We start from the raw sequence: 13,052 nt of genomic DNA, 5'->3' as shown, positions 1-13,052 counted from the left end.
TAAATGAAAAGCAGCCGAATCCCAGAGAAAGTGGGTTTTTACAGTGTTCAGAGGTTAAATTGTTCTAAATGTTAGTTTAGTTAGAGACTCATTATCAGAACAAATCTGAGCTCTGGATGCTAATCTCCATAGTTCTTGCTTTTCTCTCCGTCTGCTGATCAAAAACACATGAAATGAATTCATATTTGTGTGAAACTTTTCTCTGCTGCTCCCTGAACTCAGACTGACGAGTGTCTGCAGGCTGCAGAGCATGTGACCCGATAAAAACATAAAGCAAAGGAAACCTGACCAAAACATTACAATAATTCAAATGTTTCATGTTTTCCTGCTGTAATTATAATCATTGGCTGAACGATAACAGGATGACATTGTCTGGGTGCCATAAAGTGTAACTGAACCTCCAGCTGATAAACTGTCTCAATGTGACTTTTGTGTGAATTTGTTCAGCTCCGTCTCGGTGCTGCCCTCCTTAGGTTGTTGCTAATCCCTAACTTTCTTGTGAGAAAAGTCATTTTCATTCCTTGTGTGTCTTACAAATACGATACATTGACAATAAAGTAAACTTTTACTCTGTTAAAAAGTTGTTAAATTAGTTTTTTTCATAGATATACAGATGCATGTTATCAGTGAAAATCATCTGCCAGTGGAGACAGTAAATCTGTATTATTTACTTACTACAAGCTTCTATTTCTTGCTGAAAATCTGAGATATTTGCACCAGAAACTCGACAGAAACTGTAAAGTTCAGTGTTTTTCCAGTTGAACTGCAGGACGAACTTCCTGCATTTTTATAAATGTATTACTTTTCCAGATTTAAATCTATTGTTTAGATTATTTTGAGCGTTTAGGTAAAAAAAAAACATAACTAGTATTTGTATTTAGTTCAACCAATAATAAAGACGACCAGTGATAACATCAAAATGATGAATTTCTTTTTTTTCCATCTGGTTGAACATAAATTTAGCATCACATTTAGTTTTTTCTTCACTAAATGCAAATTATTTAAAGTCCAGTCTGTGAACATTTGTACCTTTAGTCTCAATATGGTTATTCAATAACCATACAAATGCCAAGTATGTAAGAAATGAGTGAAATATCCCTTTCATGTGCTCGGTGTGCTGACCCGTCCTCATGCGGCTGTAAAGGTGAAGCTCTAATCGATTGCATGAGGCCGAAAACGGGCCTCTGAGTCCAAAGCTGATCTGTGGACTGATTAAATGTTCAGTTTGTTCTAGATGAACCTTCCTGATTGGCTATCAGCTCATCGTTTGCTGAAGGTCAACCTCTGATCAAATTAAACTGAATGATGCTGCAGCACAAACATTGGCTGCAAGAAATCAGACCAGAGCCGCATAAATCAGGAGAATCAGAGAGAAAACAACACAAAGTCTCAAATTTAACTTTTAAATTAAAGTGATACTTTCATCCAAATCGCTAAGTTACTCTGGATGGCTTCAGATTAGCATTTGGTGCTAATCTGAGTTAGGATGAAATCGTGTTATGGTTCATGTTTATGTTAATTACAAACATGCTGCACAGTGGTGCAGTTGGTAGAGCTGTTGCCTTGCAGCAAGAAGGTTCTGGGTTCGATTCCCAGTCTTTCTGCATGGAGTCTCCATGTTCTCCCTGTGCATGGTGGGTTTTCTCCAGGTTCTCCGGTTTCCTCCCACAGTCCAGAAACATGACTGTCAGGTTAATTGGCCTCTCCAAATTGTCCCTAGGTGAGAGTGTGTGTGTGCATGGTTGTGTGTCTCTGTGTTGCCCTGCGACAGACTGGCGACCTGTCCAGGTGACCTGTCCAGGTGACCCCGCCTCTCGCCCAGAACGTTAGCTGGAGAGGCACCAGCACCTCCTGACCCCACTGAGGGACAAGGGTGTAAAGAAAATGGACGGATGGACGGACAAACATGAATGTCACCATTTGATGCCATTTACCAGATTATGGCAAAAACTAATTGATATCTGCAATTATTTGTAGTTAAACTCAGAAATTTCACAGTTTTTCCACGAACATTTCTGACATTTTCAGTATTTTTTTCTAGCAAATTTGACTTTTTAAGATCAGAAATTTCCATGTTTCCCCCCAGAAAACCTCTGAGGTTCATCTAAAAAGTTTGGAATATTTTCCACACAATTTTTGACATTTCAAACTCAGAAAATTATCCATTTTCTTTCTAGAAAATTTGAAAAATGTAGTTTTTTTTCTAGCAACATTTTGCCTTTCTAAATTCAGAAATGAGACCGAGGCGGAAATTCAAACCGGAAGACTTAATTCATCTCATCTGCTCAGCCAATCATCTCCTCCTGCGCCTCGACTCCAGCCTATGGGTGACGGTCTCCTCCTCCAATCATCAGGCGTCGCTTCCTTGATGAGTCCAGCTGCTCATCTGCTTCCGCTCCCCGGCTGAGCTTCATCCTTCCTCCACCTTCAGCTCGTCAATGTTCGGCCCGAAGGGGAAAAACGTCTCTGATCTTCACACACAGCGGCTCTGACAGCCGTTACCAGCTTCCTGCTGCGTCCGACGCCAAAGACTTTCATTTGTCAATTAAACTTTCATTTGTCAATTAAACTTTATAATTTCTCTCTCTCTCTCTCTCTCTCTCTCTCTCTCTCTCTCTCTCTCTGCGAGTCTTTCCAGGTTGAAATGTTTTTTTCTGCACAGTAAAAAAAAAAAAAAAAAATCCGTAAAAACACAGGAAAATGTAATTTTCTGCCAGTACATTTTCCTGTTTTTTTACGGAATTTCCAGTTGATTTTCCCCCGTAATTTAACAGCTTTTATATGTAAAATTTTTAAAACTGTTCAATTACGGAAAAAATTCCGCTGGAAATTCCGTAAAAAAACAGAAAATGTACTGGCAGAAAATTACCAGTACATTTTCCAGTTTTTATACGGAAACTTTTTGAACTTAAATACTGTTAAATTACGGGAAACTTCTGACGGAAATTCTGTTAAAAAACTGAAAACATCCAGGCAAAGAGAATTTTTCAACTTTCAAGCTCAGCAATTTCCAAGTTTTTCTAATTTTTTGCAGGTTCCTCTGTTTAAAAATATTAACGCCATATAACCATTTAGGAATGATCCAATCAGAAGCTGACAAAGCTATGACATCATCACCTTGGCCTTTCCAAGCTATTTAAAGACTCACTGATTTTCCTAAACGCAAACATCTGAAATTAAAGAAAGTAAAATCTGGATTTTAACACATTAATTTTGATACATTAAATACATGGATTTTAATGTGTTTCTTAAAAAAGTTCCTCCCAGAACTTTTACATTTGGATGTTTCTGGTACGTCCATAAATCTGGTGCACAACAACATGGAGGACAAAGCTGCTTCTCTCCGTTCACTGCTGTTCATTTCTGCTTTCTAACTCGATCTGATTGGACGGAGTTAGCCTGTCAGTGAAGCTATGCTATCCTAAATTAGCATCTCAATGCTAAACATGTAGCGGCTAACGCTAACAGAAGCAGTTCACATAATGTACAATATATAAATAAGTTCCATAAATTTAACAGATTAAAAACTAGATATGTCTTTATATTTTAGCTCAAATGTCTATTGAATAAATTAGCAGCAAAAATTGGTTTTTGAATTTAAAATGCTGATTCTTTTGTCAATAAAAGCCGTATTCTTTTTTATTTTGCTGTATCAGAGTTAAAACTGGTAGATTTAAGTTAAAGTAAGGAAAACCTTAAAATCCAAAACTAACTAATAAACTTTAGTGACAGGAACAGAGAGATGAGCTCCTTAAAGCTTTAATTTACAAAAAGCAGAAAAAAAAAGTTCTGCTTTTTTCCCCAGAATCGTCAGATTACAGCTGCTGATCAGGTTTTTTTCATTAATCTGCCGCCTGTCCACGCTCTGCTCTGATTGGTCGGCCCCATCTCATTTGAATGTTCACACCAGCTGTCTAACGGGAATCTGTTGGACCCTTCAGCCAACAACAAACACGCTGCCAATGTTGCAAATCCTTACTGGAATATTCTGGGTCAATATTTGACTTGGAGGGAACAGAAAGTTTGCCAGGTGAAAAAACACCAGCAGCCTCTGGACTGAGCTGCGGAGAGTTTCACGTCTCCATAATTCATAATTCAACGGAAACACAGAATTTTTAAAGTGTTTGTTAAATAAAAAGGTTGTTTTCAGTCTGAATGCAGAAGCTTTGCACGCATCAACATTTTCCTTTGATTTTTTTCAGTTTAGTAAAATCCAAATAAAACCCAAATAATCCCAGAGATGAAAAGGAGCTTTAATGGCTGCAGAGCAGAAACTAAGGATCTTATCCCCTACTCCAGCATCTCTCTAAACAAACAGCAGGAGACTTAAAGAAGAGCAGCAAAAGCAAAGGAGGTGGATTAGCAGAGCTGAAAATGTCACCTTTTACTGTGGATCATCGTCTCTGCTGCCTTCAGTCAGAGGCCTCCTCTGAGTCCTAGCAACGCTGACTGCTGCTGGAGCTTCGTCCTGCCCACAGCATCAACATCGATCTGAGTTATATCATTTCATTTTCCTTTGGAATAAATAAAGTATTTCTTTAATTGAATTAGATTTTTTAACATTATACATTATTAACCACATTTAAATCTTTAGAAGAAGAGAAATAGAATCTAAAATAGAGTCGATGTGTAAAATAAAATGGAACAAATCCTTTTATCCAAATTCCTCCTTATATTGAAGCTTAAGTTTGACTTTGGTGCAAATCTGTCAAATTAAAATTGGTTTGGTGTTTTTTTGTGTTGAATTTAATTTGTTCTTCTTTTCCTTCAGATAGTCTAAGTTTGCATTTCTAAATAAAACTTAAAATTTAATTTCTGTCTTTATTATCCCAGTTACGGCTGGAATATGTATTTATTCTAAATCTAAATCTACTAACATCCTCATCTGGGATGAAAACATCTATTTTTATGGCTTTTAATGAGTTTGGACGAAAAATTAAATTTGGCAGCAAATAAAAAACATCATTGCCAAATTTTAACTTTTGCTGAACAAAATACAAAACTTTAATAAAATCTGAGGAAGATCTGCAGTTAATGGCATATATTAGAAAACAAATCCTCGGTTATAATATCTCTCAAAATGAGTCGTTTGTTGAGATTTTAGAAATAAATAATAAAGTGTTTGTGAGGAAGGGAAGCAGGAAGTTTTAGCCTCATTGTTGATGGATAAATCTGGCAGCTTTAGTCTCCCAGACTCAAACTGCTGAGACGCAGAACTACAACGTTGTTTTCTACGAGTTTTTACCGGATTCGAATGTTTTTCCAGGTCGCGTCCCGATCAGCGCGACGGCACATCAGCATAACGAGGTTTCTGGCTGATTGGAGATCAGCTCAGATTAATCCCATCAAAATGGATCATCCAGCATCTCCTGGATTAAAGCTGCTTCATCAGCTGGTGACCCTTTGACCTCTCAGGTAGAAACAGGAAGTGTGTCTGATTTTAGACCTCATAGAAAGATGAAGAGAGAAATATTCCTGCTTTTAAAGGAGGGATGTGTTCATAGTTGAAAATTTACAGAAAAAAACAAACTGGAAAAAAATCTGAGTTTGAAAAGTAAAAAATGTCTGACTTTTGATAATGAACCATTTAAAAAGGGACAATGCAAAACTCAAACATAAATGTCACCATTTGAATCTCTGTACCAGATTATAACAAAAGCTAATTCACATCATTCAGTCCCTTGCAGTCAAACTCAGAAATTTGCTAATTTTTTCTAAAAAATATCTTACTTAATCTTAAAATTTTAGTTTTTTCTAGCAAATTTTCAACTTGAAATTGGGAAATTTCCAAATTCTTTCTAGAAAATGTCTGAGAATTATCTAATAATTTCAGTTTTTTCAGAGCAAACTCAGAAAAAACATCTGAGATTAAGATTAGACTTTCTGAGTTTTTGGTCTGAAATTCACTTATTTTTTTCTTTCTATAAAACAGACCAGGGTCTATTGCTAATTTTTGGCAGGGGATGAATTTCTTGTGAGGTGATGACAATAGAAATGCCCGCCGTGGCCTCCAGGGGGCTCCATAGAGCAGGTGCTGCTCCAGCTCAGTGGCTCGGAGATTTACAGAAATCCACTGGACCCAGAAGCCAAGTTCACATAAAATACCATTAAATTTAAATAAATACTCATGAAAAGCAACATTATTAAGTTAAAGAGAAAATATGTAATTTACTTGTAAATTAATGTGGAAATATTCTGATAAAATATTTGATATTTTCCTTTCAGAAAATTAAAAAAAGTGTAATTTTTGATGATGAAGCTGACGTGAGGATGAGGAGGATTTTCATCAAACAAACACTGCAGCTTGAAACAGAAGATCACTTGGTTTATTGAGAGTAGAACAAACATGAAACTGGACCCGGAACCGCAACAGAACCAGCGGCTCGGACCAAAAACCAGAACCTGCAGCAGAAATGAAGTTCAACTAGTTTGATTTTAAAAATAAAGCCGATCTTTCCCTCTGGAGGTCAGAGGTTGCCATGGCGACGCCTGACAGGAAGAAAAAACCCAGAGAGAAAATAGACCCATATTTGGACCAACGGTTCTGCGTGTGAAACTCCCCTTTAGTGCGTTCATAGAACCAGAACCAGCAGAACCAGACTAAATACCTGCCGTCTGGTCTCGGCCCATCAGTTAGAACCGACCAGAACCAACCGGACCATGAAGATGACTCAGATGGGTCTGGGTCTAGATATACGTCCAATCAGCTTCGTTACCATAGAAACGATCCCCCAACGCCGCCACACTGTGAGCAACAAGCCGCTTCCGGAATAAAACGAGACAATAATTTACCTCCAACCAATGAAAACACAGTATTTTAATTTAAGAGGTAAAAAATAATACCTGGCATAATAATCAATAATAATATACTAACAGTAGCAGCAATAATGTGGATTAATATAGTTGGGGAGGGACGATAAATCTCCATCAATAACTGATATTAACCGACATTTATCTCCATTTTGTCGCCGTTTGTTTGTAAAGGGGGCGGAGCTTCACGCATCCGGTCATGTGACTGATAGTGATGCAGCACAGGATTGTGGGTATTTAACTGAAGCAGATGTCCTCAGCGTAGGAAGGGAGGAAAATAAATATAATGCTGGTAAATATGAACACAAATGTTTTCATCAGTGCGTCATTATTATTATTATTATTAAGATGAACTTTTACTGTTCAGTTCAAACTTTTAGCAACACGAATCAACATGACGCTAAAAGTCCTGGGAGTCACAAGATTACATTTTATGTAATTAAAATATAAATTTGTATTTATATTAGATTAAAAAATTCAATAAAGTCATTAAACTATGTGATTTATTTGAATTAATGTCTTAAATTAAATTTAGTCCATTGTTTTCCATCTAACTATCAACAGAACCAGGAAACGGATCGAACAAAAGTTTGATTTAGACTGAAAACTAAATGTTTTTATTATTTACACTAAAATTAAATACTGACTATATTAAAAACAAATAAGGTGCTTTATATACAGGATTTTTTCTCTTTGGTCAAATTTTTACCGTTCTGGAAACGGTTTTGGGCCACAAACGGCCCTGGACCGCACTTTGGCCAGCACTGGATCAGAACCGGATCAGAACCGGCAGGTTCTGATTTTTGCTCGAGTCTCACAGTATGCCGGACCTTCAGGGAGATTCTGCGGTAAACGGGAACGTCGGAACCATCTGGACTGACAGAACCTGCTGATTCTGGGCTCGGCTGATGTTCTGAAGGTCCAAACGTTTGAAACCGGACCCAGGACGTGTGAAACCATCTGAACCAACCTGGTTTTACACAGAAACCGTTTTGTTTTAACAGGTTTGAGTTGGTTCTGTCGGTCAGTGTAGGGACCGGTTCTGGTTCTGGTTCTGTGCAGGAAGTGATGAAGATGAAGCTGATAAGGCATCGCAGTCCCAGATCACACCAGTGGGCCGGTTCTGGCCGACTGGTTCTAGTGTTTTCTTCTTGGAGTTCTGATATGACGGCAAAGGCACACATTAGAGAAGAACCAGAACCCGGAACCCAAACATCTGCAGAAACTTTTAGTATTCTGGAAAACGGGTCGGTACCAAGGCTAAAAAAGAAACAAAAACGAGTCCATGCTCTGAAACAGGAAGTGACCTCACCTGAGAGGCTCCTCACCAATCAGAACCGTTCTGGCTGTGGGAGTTAAAAACCCGGGATTGGAGTTCAAACTGCGAGCGACACCATCAGACTGTTCCGGCCCGGTTCTACAACCCGGTTCTACAACCCGGTTCTAACACAACTAAACAGCATCTGAACCGGGTCGGATCAGTTTCAGCACCGGACGATCGATCCTTCCCCTGATCAGAGCAGCCTTTGATGATCTGAAGCGACCAATCACCAGCCTCGCTGCTCGCAGGCTGAACACCTGTTCAGGTTCTGCTTTAAGCTTCAAAGTGCAGATTCAAAGTCGTCTTTTTGGTGTTCAAGTGCTTGATTTGTTCTCACATTTATGGCTTCTGAGAGCAGACGCTGCAGACGTCTGCAGACGCTGCAGACCCTGCAGACGCTGCAGACGCTGCAGACTCTGCAGACGCCTTACAGTCTTTTGGTGTGCTTGGAGTTGTAGTGGCTCCTCATGTCCTTGCGGAGCCGGAACTTCTCCCCGCAGACGCCGCAGATGTACAGGTGGACGTCCATGTGCTTCTCCAGCTGCTCTCCGCCTGGGAAGATCTGGAAGCACACCTGGCAGATGGTTTCTCCGGCCGACAGGTGGGAGATCATGTGCCGGACGTGGTCGTGCTTCAGGAAGGTTCCCTGGTCGCAGACGGGGCATACGTAGCGCGCCATGCCCTTGTGCATGTCGGTGTGCAGCCGCAGCTGGCGCTCCCGCAGGAACTGCTTGCCGCAGGTCTGGCAGGTGAACTGCTTCTCCTTGGTGTGGACGGTGTAGTGCTCCCGCAGGTGGCAGCGCTGGTAGAAGCCTTTGCCGCAGATGCTGCAGAAGTGTTTGCGGCGGTGGTCGGGCTCGCCGCCGTCCTCCAGCGCCACGGGCCGAAACAGGTCCTGATCGTGGCAGGTCAAGGCGTGCTCCAGCGCCAGGCTCTCGTTCTGGAACAGCAGGCCGCAGTGAGGGCAGGCCAGGTCGGCGGCGTCCAGCAGACCCTCGTCCATCCCCTGAGGCTCCCCCAGCAGCGACACCTCGTCCTCCCCGTGGGAGTCCGACTCGGCGCCGTGGGACTCGCCGCAGCGCTCGGCGTGTTCCTGCAGCTGCCGGCCTTTGATCAGAACCTGGCCGCACCGCCCACAGGCGCATATGTGGCCCATGTGGCTGGACAGGTAGTGGGAGGACTTGTCCTCCTCAGTCAGAAGAGCGCCACAGAGTTCGCAGGGAGCGCAGTCGGCTTCCTGCTTCTCATCCTTCACCTTCCGGAGTTTGGCGGGGATCCCGGAGTCGCTGCTGCTCGGCAGGTGGCCTTCAGCCGACTCGCCGCAGCTCTCCAGACCCGACACTCCCGGCTCCGACTCGCGGGTCAAACCCATCCTGTCCCTCAGCGAGTCTCTGGCTGCGTGCCCCCCCACCTGGACCATCTCGATCTCAGGGAACAGGCCTTCCTCCGGTTCCGTTTTGATGCTGCGGGTGGAGCCGGGCTCGCTGTCGGTGCCGGCCGCCAGCGACCTGCCGGGCAGCTCCGAGTCGGCCCGGCCGTCAGCCCAGTCGTCCTCGCCCTTACAGACGACTCTCTGCTCCTCGGCGCTCTCGGAGGCGGAGCTCTCCGCCTTGCCGGAGCTGCTGTCGCCCTCGGTGTTCCCCCGGGGCGGGTGGTAGGCCTTCCTGTTGGTGCAGGTCAGGATGTGCTCGATCAGCAGCTTCTCGCAGCTGAAGACGAAGCCGCAGTCGTCGCAGGTGTAGGTGCGGCCGAATCTGGGCCGGTCTTTGAGAGCAGAACTTCTGCCGCCGGGTCTCTTTCTCAGGTCACATGGCTGCTCTGCGCCGCTGTCCGCGGTGGGCGGAGCCACGATCAAGGGTGTGCTAGCCACCTCCTCCGCTGCCAACGCTACAGCCGGCGCAGCCTTGCTGGCGGCTACGGGAACAGCTGGGCGCCCTGCGCTGCTGCTGGTCGCCGCCTTCGGTAGAAGCTCCGCCTCCGGCGCCGTGGATCTCTGCTGCTCGTACATCCGCACTCCGAACATCATCTTCCCTCCAGAGACGCCAGTGGAGGAGCTGGAGGAAGAGGAGGAGGAGGAAGAGGCGGAGGAAGACGGGGTGAGGTTGGAGCTGCGGATGTCTCGGAGGTCCTCCAGCGAGTCGGGGATGTAGTACATCTGCAGGTAGGACATGGACGCCTTCAGCTCCTCGAACTCGTAGCTGCCCACCACGATGCGGCCCAGGTACATGAGCTGCAGGATGAGGTCGAAGCACTCGGCGCTGATCTGCATGTTGCTGAGGTCCAGGTGGCCCGCCCCCTGCTGGTCGCGGATGAACATCATCCGGAAGTAGGAGCTGCAGGCCGCCAGCACGGCCTTGTGGGCCCTGAAGTAGATGTCGCCGATGGCGATGAGGCAGTCGCACAGGAAGCCCCACTCCCGCTGGTTGTTGAGCTGCTGGAGGACGTGATCGCTGTGGCTCGGCCTCGCCATCGCCCTGGAGACGACACAGGAACACACGGTTAACGTCTAAAGAGTCCCGCAATGACTCAGCAACACTTAACCCGAGTCATCTGGGGGGTTTCCAGCCCCCCTTCAGGGCAGGAAACCACCTTCTGCTGCACAAACCAGAGTCATATGAGGCTCCTCCGAGGATTTGTCAGAGTGAGACCTCTTACCGACACAAACCAGCTATGAAGGGCCGTCAGGCTGGAATGACAGAATGAGACATCTCTCAGTAATCTGAATACATCATGTTGAGTCAAGCTTCCTGCATATTGCAGAAGTTTTCATGACCTTTGACCTTTCCCACACTTGCAGCTGATCTGTGGGAGAAACCCCTTTACTCTGAATAAAGAAAAACATCAAACGTTTCCTCTGTAGCTTGTTGACATCTTCAGCTGAAAATGGAGCAAATGTTGCAACTCTGGATCCCAATCCAACCGAGTCTAGTTAAAACTTACATTTGTTATCATTACACCCATGTTTAAAACCTTAGGAGCCTGGTTTAGATCAAAGCAGATTCATGGGTTAGAATGGCCTAGTCAAAGTGGAAAACTGTGGCAGGACTTGAAACAGAAAACCTGCAGTCAGAGGAAAACTCATCAAATCTCAAAGGTTTCTGCAGCAAATCCATTGGATACATTTACCAGTGTTAACACCATCTACAGCAAAAATGAGGAATTATTTATTTTTTATCTTTACATAAAACCAGAGTTTTAAAAAGTGAAATGGAAATTAAGCATGAGATCATCAGAACCAGAGTCCACAGAACAGCTGCAGGACCTCGGGGTTCTGGAAGGACTGAGGCCACTAATGAAACTGGAGGTTCTGGTCCAAATGACAGAAAGCAGAAATGTATCCTGCAGGAAGACAAGCTGTCCTCATCACGGTGACCACAGAAGAACAAGAAGTTCTGGACGGAATGATGCGGTTCTGGATCACATGTGAGACAACATCTACATTAAATCTGTGGTTGGTTCTCCGAGATGTTTGGACCAACCCACTGAGAAGATGGTCCGCAACTTAACCTTTCTAATGACAATCATGATTATTTTATCATTTTAAAACATGTTTTGTGTTTCTTTCAGACATTTGGATAAAGTTTTGTTTCCTTAACCGCCGAACTCTGTGATAAAAAACAGAGAAATAAGACGTCATTCAGTCTCCCGGAGCTTGTTTAGCCCCAACGAGTCGCCCACGACCGCAGAACTACTGCGGGAGCAGCCACGCACTTACCGGCTGTCAGCTCCACGCACTGCGGGGCGAGGACGGGCTACGTTCGGGGTCGGACAGCTTCGAGAGGCCGGCGGCGCTCCGAAGCTAAAATGGAGATCCGTGGCTAGCTGCGGGAAGCTTCTAGGTGTTAGCCTAGCCTGCACAGGAAGTTACCGAAGTAGGACTTTCAACGTAAAACAAAGAGCATCACGCAGTACTAATCGGAGGTTAGTATCACGAGGCCCCACGGAAAAGAAAGTATTACTTTTCATCATCCAGGTTCAAAAGTTTATGCAATATTTATCTGTAAGCCCTATTTGCAGCTAACAACTAGAAAGTACCAACCACAAAGTAACAAAATATATCAGCAAATAAATTATAGAAACAAAACAATACTTACATGTATTAATTAAGATTATACATATTTTTGTATCTAGGTTATAAAATCAAAATAAGCTTTTTTCGACTTTGGTTCCATTATGATCCTAACGAAGGCGTTTTAAAAATAAACATTATATTAAATGCCGTTGGGAAATATTTTTCTTCTACTATGTAAATATAGACTTTTTTACAAAAGAGGGAGACATGGTTGACAGCCTGGGGGAATATATGACGGCAGTGAGAAAAAAACTAATAGTTTTTAAAAAACTGCTTTCTTAAGACTTATAACGTTCCCAAACATCATTTAGATTTATACTTTATACTACATTTATAATTCAATTAAATGTATAAATAAATTCCATTACCTTATTAAAATAATTAAAAGTATTAAAAATAAATATTATATTATAAATATAATATTTTATATAATTGATTTACAAACATTATTTACATTTATGAATTTTTTCTATTTACATTCTTAAGCGACACTTATTTTGAAAATCCGTCCCGGATACGACGTGACTGAACGCAGACAGCGGCGCTACAGAGCCACATCTCTCCCGCAAACGACCCGCCACCCCCGCACTGCCACCGCACTCTGCAGCAGGCCGTTTTCCCTCCGCTGTAGCCGAGCAGGCAGCTTCACGGACCGGCCAGGAAGTCGTTAACTCACCCGAAGTCTGCCGGAGGCCCGAGGAGGAGCTTCGTCTGTCGGCGGCGGAGGGGCTGCGGTTCCCGGGGAGACGTAGCTTTTTCCTGCCGGGACAGGTTGTTGCGTTTCGGGCGGAAAGTTGAGACGAAGCTGCGCCTCTCCTTCCTCTCCTCCTGCAGGATGACAGAACTTCC

The 13,052-nt window shown here is 43.5% G+C and overlaps 1 protein-coding gene across 3 annotated transcripts; it reads right to left on the bottom strand.

The window, feature by feature from the left end:
* Positions 1-6,304: 6,304 nt before the first annotated feature.
* On the bottom strand, positions 6,305-13,014 carry zbtb1 (zinc finger and BTB domain containing 1). 3 transcript variants are annotated; one of them, XM_008397082.3, is made up of 2 exons: positions 12,880-13,014; positions 6,305-10,605 (listed from the first exon to the last, which is right to left on the bottom strand). In XM_008397082.3, the coding sequence occupies exon 2, from the start codon at positions 10,599-10,601 to the stop codon at positions 8,559-8,561; it is 2,043 nt and encodes a 680-aa protein (XP_008395304.2). In that variant the 5' UTR covers positions 10,602-10,605; positions 12,880-13,014; the 3' UTR covers positions 6,305-8,558. The 3 variants fall into 3 exon arrangements, with proteins under 3 accessions (XP_008395304.2, XP_008395303.2, XP_008395305.2); XM_008397081.2 differs by lacking the exon at positions 12,880-13,014 and adding an exon at positions 12,226-12,316; XM_008397083.3 differs by lacking the exon at positions 12,880-13,014 and adding an exon at positions 11,847-11,977.
* Between the last annotated feature and the right edge of the window lie 38 nt (positions 13,015-13,052).

The sequence above is a fragment of the Poecilia reticulata genome, chromosome 21 (genome assembly GCF_904066995.2).
Source record: "Poecilia reticulata chromosome 21, P_reticulata-male-v2, whole genome shotgun sequence".
NCBI lineage: Eukaryota > Metazoa > Chordata > Actinopteri > Cyprinodontiformes > Poeciliidae > Poecilia > Poecilia reticulata.
Note: the sequence above shows the minus strand (reverse complement) of the source record. Positions and strands in the feature narration are given on the sequence as shown.